We start from the raw sequence: 15,136 nt of genomic DNA, 5'->3' as shown, positions 1-15,136 counted from the left end.
GTGGGGGAAAGTCCAGACATTTTAAGTGTGTAGCTTTGGTTTGATTTCCTAGGCTTTGACAACTTCAGACTTTAACTTCTTTTATGACTACTCCATATTTGACCACTTTATGTCTACTCACCTAATCAGACATGCTTAGAAGTTTTCTGCACATTTTTTTTTTTACTGTTTTCTCTTTGCATCATTTGGGTCTGTTTTTTAAAATTCTATATAAAGCCCACAAAATTGAGTTGCACTTCATTCCATGCAGTTGTCAGTTAAAAAAAAATAATAGCACTGCAGCATTCCTTTTCAAAAGATGTGGTCTGTTTTACCTCTGTGTAAATTTTTTTTTAGCTGTATTTTTTGCCTTTGTTACATGTTTTCGACCCAAACCATGTCAGGGAGTGTGATATTAAATCATTAACCCAGCTCATGTTGGTGGTCCATGATCTTCAGAGGCTCAGCTCTGCAGCATGCCAAGGGACAGGTCTCCCCAGTGCTTGGTGTGCAGTGGGCAGCCTGTTACAGGTCTGACCCGACTCCAGACAGTGTGAACAGCAAAAGGGATGGTGATTTTGCCTTTTTTTGGAAGTGCTGGTAGCACAGGAGTTGCTACTGCCCAGGCTCTGCCTTCCTGTTGGTACTGAGGTGTTAGTCTGTGCTTGCAAAGCTCAGCTCAGGCTGAAGAAGTTGAGATGTGCTGGCTACCAGTTAGTTTTCAGTACTTCCTTAAAATTAGTCAAGTGTGTAGTCTCTTCTTGAAGGTCATTTCTCAAGAACAGACATGAGTGTTAGTGGGTGTCAAGTTCATGACACACTTCATGCAAATAGCTTTTTAAAATAAAAATTTGAGAAGCACACCTAAACCCTTCCCCTTTCTGTAACATTACTTTCCTTTGCTAACTGAAGCATGGGGTCAATGTTGAGAAGCAGCCCAAAAGTAAGCAGATGAGAGAAATCCATAGTTAATGTTTTAATCTGAATAGTCATTTCTTTGTAAATGAAAGCTACATATTGAGTTGTTTTCTTTGTTGCTCATTTTCACTAGATATAAATATTTATAATTTCAAAGGCAAGGTGTTTGTGGTTGTTTTGATAGCTATCTGACTTCACTCTGCAAATATTATTCTGGTGTTCCTGCATGCCTCTCCTGGTTTTCAGCTGCATGGGGATATATGTACAAAGGGGAGCTTGTGTAGCTGCATTTGCAGCTCTCTAGGGCTGGACCTCTCTGTGCTCACATACAGCACAGGGAGGTCCAACCCTCTGGACCATCAAATCAGGATTTTTTAGTTATGTTTTGTTTTCTGACAAAACTTTATGGGGCAGAGCTTGTGGTGACATCAAAGTGTCACTTTGCACATGGTTTTGGAGTCACAGGTCTGCTCTGGAGAGAACACACCATGGTTAAAGCTGTCAGCAGTGTCAACTGGTTTCTCTTCTGTCCTTAGGTCCTCTCTCACAACTTGTGCACAGTGTTAAATGTTCCCCATGATCCAGTGGCCTTGGAAGAGCACTTTAGGGACGATGATGAAGGACCAGTTTCCAATCAGGGTTACATGCCTTACCTAAACAAATTCATCTTGGAAAAGGTAAGTTTTGATTTCTTGTGTTCTGTGCTTTCTTGTATTAGCTCTTGTTGTCAGAATGTCTTTGTGGTGACTGGTGCATGCAGGAGGCTGCTCCTGGTGTGAAGCCACTGGTTGGGAGTGTGTCCGTGGGGTCCTCACAGGGCAGCTACTTTGGAGAGCCTGTGCCTAAAAATGGAAGGGTGCACTGCTCTCTACCTCTTCTCTCCTTGGTTTCTATTTCCTGTTACATCTGGCCCTTCCCTAAACCGTGTTCATGCAGAACCATACTTATATTTATAAAGCACCTCAGCTTGAATTTATCTGAAAGTGTCTGGGAGCTATAGGTTGTCCCACTTTATACTGCAGCTATAACAGAATATTGTCACAGACTCCTTTGCAAACAGAAAGGGTAAAAATATCTCCACTGTTTGTCACGAATAAGTAATATTTAATAAGTAGATCCCTTCAGAGAGTTACAGTGGGTGATATTAGGGCATGTTTTGAAGTTTTGTCTTGCAAGTTCTTTCCTTTTGTGTCTAAGCATTCTTCAGTATTCTGTTGTGCCTTGTTTCAGGAGAAACTCTGGAAAGCCAGCAGGGCTTCCCCTCTCCTCTCCTCCTCTCCATCATGTTCTAAAATAGGTGGTCACTGGGTTGGAAGGTTAAGAAACCCCAAACAATGATCTTTCTGCTTTTTTTTTCTGTCTTCTGTTCATGTACTGGGCTGGACAGCAAAAGCAGCTCACGTGATAGTGGAAACATCAGCTTCAACACCACTGATTTCTCATACACTTGAGGGCCAGCCCCAGAAACCCTTAAACTTTGATGTTGTGGCTGCAGAGATACAGAACTGTTTGCCCTCTTTTGTTATGTGAAAAACTGAGCTGACATACTGCAGAGAAGTCCAATGCAGCAACTGCAAATGATGCAAACTCCTCAACCCCATTTGCTGATTGTTGCTCCTTCATTTAATAGTGGTGGAAAATGTGATATATATAATGCACTCTAGGAGCTTATATCTAGCAAAGACTTACCAGCTTCTCTACCTCTCTAGTTTGTGTTTCTGTCATACCCAAAGAATATGGGAGAAGTCCCAAGAGTGTCCTGTTTGATGTATGGGAGTTGTTGGCCTTTAATACACATAAAGGTACCTCATTAATGGCTTACTTATTTGATGCTGAAGAATCCTGCTTTGTCCCTAAGAAGTTGTGATCTCCTTTCTGCTTCATCTTGGCTGTCTGAGATCCTGTGGAGACCAAGCAGTCTTTTTCCCAAATCCTGTGAAAAAAGAAAAGTTAATTTATTTTTTGCCAAAGGATTACAGTGGGAGAGGCTGAACCAAGCAAGCTATTAAGTAAAGAAAACCCAAAAGAGATGTGTATGGCTTTTTCAAGTATAAAAATGCTTTATTATTAAAGGGTGTTTCTAGGCAGAATAGTTATTCTATGACTAGAAAATGGAAATGAAGAGCAAAACTGCATTTAAGTAACACTTCTATCTGAAAATGACAGACCTGGCTATGTAAGTAGGTATGAAAGGGAAGAGCATAACCGTGTATACTTTCTTTTTATTCATACACTGATCTGACTTCTAGTGATTGCCTGATGTATCCATATCATCAGTTAATCTTAAAAGATTAAAGTGTTAAGGAACAGGATTAAATTACCTGTAACTTCATGTTATTTGATCTTGACTAAATGCTTGTAAACAAGAAAATTGGTGAAGTTGTTTGGATAGAAGGCTTTCTTTTTGGACGGGAAAAATCTTGACTGTGACTTCTCTGCTTTTAGAGATGAGTTTACATCAGTGCCAAAAGACAACATGCAGTGGGATGAAGTCACTGATTCATTGCATGTCTCCTTTGTTTAAAAACACAAGCAAAAAAAAACAAACAAGAAACTCCTTCTTTATTTATTTTTCCAAGGCATAATCTGTTATTTTGGATGGGGTGATTGTAGAAAATTTCCTGTTAGTATATTCTAGTAAGCAAAGCTACTAAAGAAGGAGTGATGCTTTGTACCCCAGATACACAGGAAGTTCTCTCAATTTCCAGTCATGTATCGTATGGAGAATTAATTGATTAGAGCAAGAGCCACTGGCTCAGGAAAAGTTTCTTTGATCTTAAGATATTTTGATATTTAAGATATTAATAAAATATTTAAAGAATGATTTATTACATTTCTTTTAACATAGTTATATAACTGTGACTTAGAATTTACTGAGAGGACTTTGTAACCTTTGGAAATAACAGTCTTAAATGCAGTCAGAACCTTTTATATTTTTTTGGTGCTAACTTACCCTGCAATAAAGCCTTCTTATATAGAACCAAGGAGTCATCAAGAAAGGGACAGTGGTCAAGACAGACAAGTAGTTAAATGATTAAAACATTCGCTGCAAATAGTTTCCTTTATCTACATAGGTAATTTCAATAAATATTTGAGTAATTAGTATTGCCTGGTTGATGATTTCCAGTGTTATGCATCTTGTTACTCAGCAGATAGATGTATCTAGAATTTTCTTGCATCTGAAACAAAACCTGTATTGTTCTGTAAATGTCTCTTTCAGGAGGGAGCTGTGATTTGCCAATATAGTGTCTCCATAATTTGTTTTACTTGGTTCCTTAACCACATTTTAGCATGTTCTGTTATTTACAATGTATATCTTTAAATACCAATCGGAAATGTTTCCCTTCCAGTGATGGCAGTGGTGGTATTTTACAGCAGGCCTTATTTAGAGCAGGGAAGAGTCCTGGTGTGGGGAGACAAAGGACATTGTTCAAACCTCAGGTTATCTCATCTTCCAGGCAACTTCATGAATGCAAGCTGTACTACCAATGCTTGTTGTATTTTCAGGACTGTTATTTTGTAGAGCTCAGGGCTTCTGTGCTGATGTAATTATTGTCCTGAATAATTCCTAAACAGCGTCTCTGTTCTGGATGACACGTAGGCCTTACAAAGTCCATTTCAGAATCAAGTCTGGATTCCTAAAAAAGGGCTTGCCTGTCTAAAGTGGGACTGCTGGCACCACAGGACCTATTGCCCCGTGGTAAAATGGTTCTGAAACCTCCTGCTCAAGGCACTGCAGTCCTGCTTTGCTGTGTTAGCAAAACCCGTGCACCACCAGGACATTTCCAAGGTGGAGCTGCTCACTGTCAGGGTGGGAAAAGCGCTTCTAGAAAAGAAGTCACAGTTCATTGGGCAGGGTGGAGAGGACACAGAAAAAGCACAGGCAAGAATAGCCAAGGAGTGGAGTGCTGGCAAATAGAACGAAGAAGGAGGAATCCTGACTCCTAGCCCTTCATCCAGAGGGTGTTTGTTCATTTAGTCCGTGTTTCATTTAAGATCCTTGTTTCTTGTGCAAACAAGACAGATGCTGAGCTTGTTGCTGTGGCAGCTCTGGCTCCTTCAGCTGCCACCCAGTTCAAAAGACAGCTGTAGCCTCTTGCATCTCCACTCACATTGGTGTCCCTCTGCAAGCATGCAAAGTCTATGGTTTTTGTTCGTAGTCTCACTTTTATGCCTGGAGACTGTTCTTGTCATCAGGTTGGTTTCTTGTTTATTTCTGTCTTCATTTTTTAAATCTTTTTTTTCCTCTTTTTCCCCTCCACCCACATCAGTTTATCAACTTCCCATGTCTGTCATTGACTGAGCCAGTGTGGTGTGGTCACTGTATTTGACCACTTACCAGACTGGGTAGGAAATTGTACAGTTTGCATCGGTGTTCTTGAAGCATCTGAGATCTGTGGTTTGGCTTATAAAAAAAATCACTGGCCATTGCTGGTCTCACTACCACAAGAGGTGCAAGAACCTGTTTCTTAGGCGTGTTTTCCAAAATCTCAAAGGGGCTTGCAGTGCATGACATGCCTTTATCAGTTACATCAGTAGAGAAATAGCATTGTTAAGTTATGGGGAGATAATAAATAGGTTTAATGTATAACTTTAATGAGAGTTTTAAAAAAAACCAGTAAATTAGAACTCTTGCCTATATAAATAATTCACAGATCTGTAGGTGTAGTTGCTAGGTATGATAAAGGGTAATGAAAACAAGAGGACTTTTTGTATCAATGAGACGAAGGTTTGCAAGCCTGAGAAAAAGCAAAGATTTTAAGTGGATTAGCATTTGAGAAAAAAAATTAATCCTGTGTTTATGAATACTCTGCGAGAGTTAGTTTGAGTAATGTGAAGTAAAAAACATATTAAAGGTCCTTCCCAATTGTTGCTCCAGTATCGCTTTTAGCATATCCACATGTAGATTTGGCTACGCTGGTTTCCAAATTTGCTATATAAATCGCAGTAAGTCAGTGCAGGAGGAGGAACTAACACAGCTCTGGAGATGGTTTGGAAGCTGATGTGCTTCCAAAGTGCACTGTAGTCTCCTTTCCATGGAGTCAGGCTGTTATTAACTCAACCAGTAATTGGAGGTTGGATGTCAGTTTTGCTAGGAGAAATTCCTTATTTTACTCCATGCAGGAAGTCAGACTAGGTTGCTACAGTGCTCTTTTTGGGCCTTGATGTTTTGTGGAAACTACAATTTTCTTGCTGCTTTTTGTATGATGAAACCTGATAAACTTTGTCTATCTGCTGTTCTGTGCCATTCATACATATCAATTTCTTTGTTGTTCTTCAATTTCTTCTCCTTAGGTTCAAGGAAACTTTGATAAAGTTGAATTCAACAGGATGTGCTGGACTCTCTGTGCTAAAAAGAACCTCTCTAAAAGTCCTTTGCTGATTAGCGATGAAGACGCATTTAAAGTGTGGGTTATTTTTAACTTCTTGTCAGAGGACAAATACCCTTTAATCATTGTACCTGAGGAGGTAAGAAGCAAAAACTTAAGCTCTTTAACACCAGTTTGCTTAATGTCCCAGTTGAACTGTGTTAAGTGTGGTACTCTCTAGAGATTTAAGAGGAAATATTATTTAATTTAAAATTTTTGTTCCACTCCTTTAGTATTGTAAGGCTTCAGATGCATTTCTCTGTCTTCCAGAGTGTATATATGAGGATTTCCACAGGATACTTGAGATATTGATAGCTCTGTGTGTCTGTCATTTAAACAGCCTGGACTAAACAGGACATGGCTGGATGTGATCTTTAGTCACTGCACTTGCTTATAGCTGGTTAAAATTTTGCAAGGGCAATACATCCATGTGATTCTGAGAAAAAAATGCCCCCTTCTGTGTTATTGTCATTTGCAAGATTAGTCTCATGTCACCCTGCTGATGGACGGACAATACATTTTCTGATGGTGTCTGTTTCTGATCAAAACCAGCCAGCCCCTGAACACTCTTGCTTGAAATGTCTGAAGGAATAATACCAGAGAGCTCTCTTTATACTTTTAGTTCATGAACAAGTATTGGCAGCACTCAAATAGGTATTTCAACCCTAAAGCAAGGTTCTGGTATCTCCACTATTTTCCCCTTGGGATGGGTGGAGAAAGAAGCAGAAGGTTCAGAACTGTTGGCATAAATAATCCCTTACAAAACCTCGTACACATACACCAGCGGTTTGCAGTTCAGCACTGGAGGACTGAATAGTAAATATCTGGAAATGGTTTAACAGCCAGGGATCAAAACAGTCTGATTAACATGCCACTAAGAACATTACTGTGGGACTTCAAGGTGTTGTGCCAAACCTTCAAGTAGAGATAACTCTCCTGTTAGAATAAACTGTTCCATTTTGCGTTCTCACTCACTTTTTAGCGGGAGACTTTCACTCTGTGCATTTCTGGTTTTGCCAGACTGGCCCATGCCAGCACCCTATGTGGCATGTTATATTCCCGTGAGAAATGAGACAGTCTTCTTGCTTGCTTTCCCGTTTGTTTCTTTTGGTTCTGGCAAACAAGGATCATGGTTATAAAAGCTGGGACAGCTCCTTTCTTAGTAGTGCCAAATTTGGCTTGGGTAGGTCAGAACCACTAACAGATGCCAAAACTGGGACTCAGATCCCCGTCTCTGGTTTGTCAGTGTGTTCCCCACTGTACAGCCTGGCTTATCTGTGGGCAGACATTTCACATCTCCTAAACTGCTGACGTGGTTAAAAGCTTCAGCCCTGCCAGCTCTGGGGTGTTGCTTCCCACTCCTTCTCTGCCAAGGAAGCCCAGATTGCCTTCTGTGGCTGCTGCCAGGTAATGGCAACATGTCTGTGTGTTGGCAGATGTGCTGCAGAGTCAGCACTGAGCTGAGGTTTTCCAGATTTCCAGATTTTGTATGTGCTGTTGTTTGCTTTCCTTCCCATCCTTAATGTTCAGGTTAATCTGTATTGCTCTTCTTTATTTAAAAATTCTGATTGTGGATCTGTGTCTGCATCTCCTTGATTGCAGCAAGGTTGAAATGGTGCAATTTGTTTAAAGAAAGCTTACAGAGCCTGACTGACAAAGAAAGGCTGCTCTGTTCTTATCATATACAATGCCTGTATTCACTCCACCTCCACTCAGACCACACAGGTAATGTAATCAGCCACTGCAGGAATGCTGTCTCTTGAACACACTCCCTTCTGGTTTGAACTGGTCCTGCATCAGGTTCTCTGTACTTCTGGAGAAATTTGCATTTACTCATCTACTCTTTGCACAAAATTCCCAAAGTGAAAATGCAAAGTCTCACTTTCAGTCAGTTTTGCTTTTCCTCAGATGTTTTGTATCTGCCTTTTTTACAAAATGGCTTGCAGGTCATGCATACAGTGGGGGTTTTTTTACAAAATGAAGTAAAGAAGGGAGATGGAAGCTCTGCTGTTTGTGATGTCGATATTTTGCTTAGAGCAGTGTAAACCTCTCAAGTGTGACTACAGTGTCCCACCCAGGGAGAAGGTTCTCCTGCCCTGCCCCACTGCTGCTCTTATCTTGGCTGAGAATATTGCAACACACAATCGACTGCAGTTTCTGGCTTAGAGATCCAGCTGTTTGTGTGGGATCCAGCTGTTTCCCCTCCTCCCTCCCTTCCACATTGTTGGCTTTTGTTTTGGTCTTTTTTTTTTTTGTTTCTTTTCCACTTTAAAAGTAACTGAGAAACTTGCCACATACTTTCAGGTTGGAAGGGTGATCCCTTGAAGATTTTTGCATCCTATCTTGAAAATTACAGGAGTTGTTTTGTCTACTGTTTAATACAGTGAATGTATTAACACAACTTCATGTAGCTGTAAGGATGCCTTCCTCCTTGGAGCAACTGCTCTTTGAAACATGCTTGGGAGTCTGAATTTCCTCTTTTTTTTTTTTTTTTTTTTTTCTTTTTGTAATTTTTAAAACGAGATAAGTGGTTTCTGCAGTCATTTCATAGATTTCACATCTCATATCTGGAAGAACCTCCTGCTTGAGTACAGTTTCACCTCATTTGCACTGTGCTGACTAAATACTGAAGCTGCTGTCATTCCTTCTTGCCCGTGTCATGTACTTCTGCACTAGTGCTGCTGTGCTGGGCCTTTCCTTTTAGACAGCTGAATCTGGCAGGGCTGTTACCCCCAGCTACAAAGTGTACATCTTGATTCCCTGCCCAAGTGTTGAATGCTCACCTCCCAGCTCCTCACCTGCCCTGGAAGCAGGGATGTCAGCCCTTCCCTTGAGGGAGATAAGATTTGTAAAATCCAGTGTGGGGAAGGGATTGGCTTGGGGTGTGCAGTTTTAGAATGTGACTTCAAGTTTGAGAGGATCCCTCTGTGACGGGGAGAAGTGACACAGAGCTGGTGGCTACAGGGAGCACTGGGCACAGCTGGTAGTAGCCCTGCACTCCAGTGGTCCTTCTGCTGCCTGCTGGTGGGCAGCTGAGAGCATTTGGAAGAGCTGGGGAGGATCAGAGATCCATGAATGTCTGTTTTGCAAAGGTGCTCATGTGCCAAGGCAGAAAGCAGGGATGGGGTGGGAGCTCCTTCGCTTCCCCACAGCCAGATTTTCCATTAGATCATCTGAGATGCAGACATCCAAGTGAATGTTTCCTTTAACTCCTGCAGGCATTATCTCTTCCATGAGAAGGATAAAATGAAGGAAAAAAGGTGGAGAGAATTGAAGCCATAAGAGGAGAAATATTTCTGTTTTGTCATGAGCTTTCCTTACAAGTCACCTCTTAGTTGTTACAGACTCATTTGTGTGTCTTGGTATTTTTTAAACAGACATTTTCTGTTTTATAAAAAGGTTTTCAAGCACTTCCCCTTTCTTATTTCTGGACATGTGACTGCAGCCTTGGGAATTCTTTATCGCCCGAGAGCTGCGGTGTGTGGTTAGTTGTGTTTCTGGGCCATTCTTCGTGGTGAAGCTCAGAGATACACACACTGCAAGCTGCATTCTCAGTGTTGTAATCCAGTGTTCACAGTTTGTTTCGAATAAGTCACACATACTTGTTGTTTTTGGCTTCATGAGAAAAGATTTGTATAGTGATTTTTCACTTGTCCTCTAGTCTTCAAATTTATTAACAGACAGCATTTCTAATCCTCCTAAGAGGACTAAGCCTTGTGTGGCTTTTTGTGTATGTCAAAATGAGGTGATGTTTTCTTAGCCTGAGGAGGTGAGAATCTGATCCAGTGCTGATTCTTCTGGAGTGTGTTTATTTATGACCATGTTTCCTTCCTTGTTCTGCATTCTAGTACCAGAAACTGAAACAGTGAATGAAATACTGGGAATTGACCCATGGCCCTTCAGAAATCATATAAAAACTGATATAAAGAGAATGAAAACAGTTTGTATGGGCTTTTAATTGACCCATGATCTCTAAAAGTTGATGATAGTGGTTAGGAAGATTTTTAGTCATTTGCATCAGTCACTTGCACTTGCATCTGACTTGGTTAGGAAGACTTGCATCAGCTCTTCCCATTTCACTGCCTTATTCTTTGATTGCTGCATAAAATACAGTTTTCAGCTCACACAGCAGATTGTTTCTTGAGTTGACTTTTGTCAGACTTCACTTAACACTGATTTAATTTTGAAAAAAAAGAAAGTAGTGGCTTACACTAGATAATGAACACAGTTTTGGAAAGGAAGAAACAAATATTTGACTTAAATGTAAGTGATGTTCTGGTGGTGTGAAGAAAAGGGGTTGATGATGGCTGTGAGAGGGGATATGACAGCTTTCATGGCTGTGGCCCAGTAACATGTACTCCCACAGAATTTTGTAAAATGAGAGTTGACTTTTGACATCTGCTCTGTTAGTATCACAAACCTTATTTGAATAGTGTGAACCAGAATAGTGTCTTGTCTGCTGTGCTCTGCTGGGCATGAAGGCCTCCTTGGCATTGTTTTTCTCATTCTAAGACACCCACTCGAATATCAGAAAAATGTGTGAAAAACCAATGATGCTTCATTCCCCATGGAAACAGGAATACCTGGAAAAGGAAAACAAATAGACACTGAAACATGGGGAGAAGAAAGTGACTTCTGAAAGAAACTCCCAAACAGACTCATGTTAGAGCTCTGTTCTTTGTTATTATTTTTGATTTCTCTTGGCAAAATTCTGGCTGAAGAGTTGGTTGATTTGAGATGGAAGCTGGTTTTGGTACTGTGGAGCCACTGGGTCCTTGCTGGTGTGTGTAGTGTTAACAACTCCCTGGTATTTTTGCATCTGTACTTTGCATGCTTTTGACCTGAAAGCAAGGTCCCATCAGAATAGCAGCAAATGTCACTTCACTTTTGCTTTTCAACATTGCCTTTTAACCACAAGAGTAGGTTGTATTTGAGACAGAAGACTTCATTTGTCAGGCATTTGCTGGGTTGACATGTCTCTGTGGAGGAGGGGAAATGTCATTTACTCTCAGAGGTTCCTCATTTGGACACCTAATGAGTGGTCACTATTTGCTTTCACACTGGTGCAACTTATTTATTTGTATTTGCCTCATACTTCCATGTTTATACTGTGCAAAAGGCACTCTTGCTGTTTAACAGATGTATCAGATAAACTTTCTGGGAACTTTGGTTAGCCATGTACATGACTGAATTCACTATAAACCTTTAATGTTTATTTTTTTTAATTTTAGGAATTGAATTGTAACATGCACAGATAATTTTTCAGTTAAGAAGAGTTACTGTGGTATGAAATAAGGAGTATTTTATGTACTTTAGTGGGATTATAGGATATTTGTGGTCATATAAGTGATTTGTAGATGTGGATTAACAGAATTAAATGGTTAAATCTATTCTATGAATCAAAATAAGATGAAATCTGTACAAATAATACTAAAGAAAACAATGTGTTGACTTATTTTTGGTGTATTATATGATAATGTGTATTAACCAAGAGTTTTGCATAACTTAATTTCCAGACCATTAGTTTGATTCACATTTTATTTATATGGCTTAAGCAAAAATGGGAAAAAAATAATTCAGGTATGCTCCCTGTGTGTGTTCCATTGTCTGCTGGTGAGACCTGGTACTTTTAGATAACAAACCAAAGGAATTTGAGAGCTGCCATGCCTCAAACAGTGTAAGAGATTGTGAAATTCTGGAACAATGCATTTTAAAGTTAGAGTTATTATTTTTTAAATTATTTTTTTGTAATTGTTTTTACTGTGTAGCATTTTGGCAGTTATATTATCTACCTAGTTAAGTCTGAGTTATTTTAGCTTTCTTTCCAGCTGAAGTCCGGGATTGTAGTTCAGAACTGATGCTGCTCAAAGGGAATGAGCAGAGCAGCAGAATGTGTTTTGAACATGGGTAAAAAAAAATAATCAAGGTTTTAGGAGGTTTGCTTTGAAACAGCTTTTCAGTGCTTCTGTTCTTGCATTCTGTGAAACCTTTTTTTGGGTTGGTTTTTTTTTTTCTATGAAACTTGTCTGGAGTAGGAAGTAAGCTGCTTCCTGCCCTTAACTGAATACTGAGGATTTATGGTAGTCGATGCTTGAAAGCTTTGAATTATTTTTTTAGCTTAAGAATTTTGGAGAGTGAAAATCAGCAAAGCTCATTTTAAAGACTGTGAATTTGAATGCCACTTCTGCAGAGGCCTCTGTCATATCTTTGCTAGTAGGAACTGCATGAGGAGCTAAAAAAATACTGAAGTGCCTTACTTGGTGAAGCTGAAGTGAAAAGCAGTGCTCTCTACAATTTCTGGAGGTATATCCTGTGCCTAGCTGGGCTGTCTTCTCCTAAGAGAGACTTGAGGAGGATGTGATAGACACAGCCTGGAGGTGTGTGCCCTTCCTATTCCTTCAGTGGAGCAGGAACTTTTCCTCCTGGCACTGCAGCAGCTTTGCAGCTTCTCCATTTTTCTGTAGCATTACCCATGTGCTCCTGGAGTAGGGGCTGTGACACCAAGAGAGTCACTGAGCTGAAACAGTGGGAGAAGCACTTCCATCTTCAGGGTCAATTTGGGAGTTTACTGTTCCACTGTACACTTGTGTTTCCTGACCATAGACATGAGGGAAAGGAAGGGATTTGGCTGTGCCTGCTGCAGGAGAGAGAAGCAGCAGCCACAATATTAGCATGTGTGCTGCATCAAAACCTTGAGCCATGGGAGTCTCTCTCTGTGTGGGGGGACAAAAACACTTTTTTATCTCTTTGTACTCCCAAATCTCTTGTGTAGAGACTCGTGTGTGCTCAAAATCCTACTAGACCAGCTAAAAGGTGACTTTGAGCTGTGGCAGGAAGGCCCTCACCAATTATTTTATTTAGAGAATCATTGAAAGCATTTTACATGTTCTCAAAGCTGTAAATGGGTTTAGTTTAAAATACAGTAAATGAACAGTGATGAGTGTAAAACCAACATGAAAAACAGACTAAAGAACCCCCAGCCCTCTTTGCTTCTTTTTCATTCCTGTGTTTGTTTTGACTAGTGTTACTGGTGTTATTATCCTGCACATGGTAGTGCTTACAGAGTGATGAAAGATTAAAGGACAAGGAGAATTTATTTGGGAAACAAAAGCAGATATGAAAGATTTGTTCTTTTATTTCTTTTGATACAACTGTGAGGATTGTGTCCAGAGATGGATTGCTTGAGAGCTAGAGACGAGGGGTCAGGTGTAGATCATACCTTGGTCGTTTTTCATTTCACTTCTAGTTCAAACAGCCTTTTTTTATTTTTTTGTAATTTGTTTGCTTTTTGCTTACAAGTATATTTTCTGAAACTTTTTGCTTTCTCACTCTTCAGTCATCACGGTTTGGAAAGCCCTTGCAGGGAAGGTCTCATGTGTTCTGTAGGAATCTGAAATACTAAATGAGGCTGTCAGGTTCAATTCTTTGCTTTGCTGTGAGGAGAGTAGCTGAGGGACGGGCTTGGCAGGCAAGAGTTCAGCTGAGACAGGAGCTTAAAACCTTTGTTAATTAAACCACCTACATTTAGGGGCCTACATGTGAGCATAGGAAACTCGCTGTGATGGGAGTCTCTGGAGAAGCTTCGTTTACAGCTCTGAAACACTTGATTTCCATGTCTGCTGCAAATGATGGATTTCTGTTTGTGTTCCTGCACAGATTGAATATTTACTTAAAAAAATCACCGAAGCAATGGGAGCAGGCTGGCAGCAAGAGCAGTTTGACCATTACAAGATTGCTCTCAACACCAGTCGAGAGGGTCTTTCTGCCTGGGAGCTGATTGACCTCATTGGGAGTGGGCAGTTCAGTAAAGGAATGGACAGGCAGACAGTGTCCATGGCAATCAATGAAGTCTTCAATGAGCTGATACTAGATGTACTCAAGCAGGTAAGAACCACAGAGAACTAATGTTTTAAAGTAGAATGTTTTATTGCTTTAATTAGAAAATGTTCAGTTTGTGCTCAAGTTTCTTTACCCTATTGAATGATGGACAGGAGGAAATTAAGTAAATTATCTATAAGGGTTCTTTAATTTTATAAAAGAAATTGTACTGCTATTCAGATTGTTGTAATTGTAGCAGTATTATGAATGAGTTGCTTCTTGGGAGAGCTTGCTTTTGGAAAGTGAAAGAAGTGAATTGAAATATGGCCTTTTTTATGCTAGCACCAGCTGCTTGTTAGTTCACAGAATAGCTGCATCATGCTCTCAGTTCTGGTGACAGCTCTTCAGTCTTTGGAAATGCTTTTCTGTAGTTTGAGTTATGCTGTAGGAAATGCAGCTGTGCTGGGACCACCTCTGTATTCAAACAAGGGGGTCTGGACCAGGGTATTGCTCCTGCTACAGGGTTGGCTTCTCAAGTGCCCCACTTCAACAGGGCAGAAAGGTGTGGAAGAGCTCCAGAGGGCTCCCCCTTCTTGTTCTGCTTAGCAGGCCATGTGACTGACAACTTATTTACCTGCCCTCAGACTCCAGAAGTCATGCTGGCCTTTGTATTCTTAGCAAACGTCTTCTTTCAGATTTCCAGGGACTGGATTATCCATTTAGGAATGCCTTTAAAAACTGCATTTCTTTCATGGGAATTGGAAGTACCACAGGCACCTGAGGGGTCACAGCAGAGTTTACCTAGAGAGCTCTTTCAAATTGACTTTTGCCTGACAGGAGAATTTTTTTCATCTTTGATTTCTTGGTGAGGAGAGAAACAAAGGTTTTCTTGGCAGGCTTTCCTAAGCTGTTCTGAAGAAACCATCAGAAAGTCTTGGCACAGGAAATTCTTTCAGAATACCCACAGAACAATGCAAAAGTCTATTTTTGTTAACTGCTGGTTGCCTGTTGGAGGTGAGGGCTGGGGACACACACACACACACACATAAAGT

General features: G+C 40.4%; 1 protein-coding gene across 2 annotated transcripts in view; it reads left to right on the top strand.

Moving 5' to 3' along the window:
• The window catches only part of SWAP70 (switching B cell complex subunit SWAP70), a 34,931-nt gene that overhangs the window by 6,935 nt on the left and 12,860 nt on the right, over positions 1–15,136 (top strand). The window contains exons 2-4 of one of the 2 annotated variants that reach the window (XM_086891997.1): positions 1,434–1,574; positions 6,193–6,366; positions 13,923–14,150. In XM_086891997.1, the coding sequence (XP_086748123.1) occupies positions 1,434–1,574; positions 6,193–6,366; positions 13,923–14,150 (543 nt within the window). The remainder of the gene's footprint in view (positions 1–1,433; positions 1,575–6,192; positions 6,367–13,922; positions 14,151–15,136) is intronic. The other variant, XM_086891998.1, reaches the window with a different exon arrangement.

Source organism: Cyanistes caeruleus, chromosome 6 (assembly GCF_971803275.1).
Source record: "Cyanistes caeruleus chromosome 6, bCyaCae1.hap1.1, whole genome shotgun sequence".
Classification (NCBI taxonomy): domain Eukaryota; kingdom Metazoa; phylum Chordata; class Aves; order Passeriformes; family Paridae; genus Cyanistes; species Cyanistes caeruleus.
Note: the sequence above shows the minus strand (reverse complement) of the source record. Positions and strands in the feature narration are given on the sequence as shown.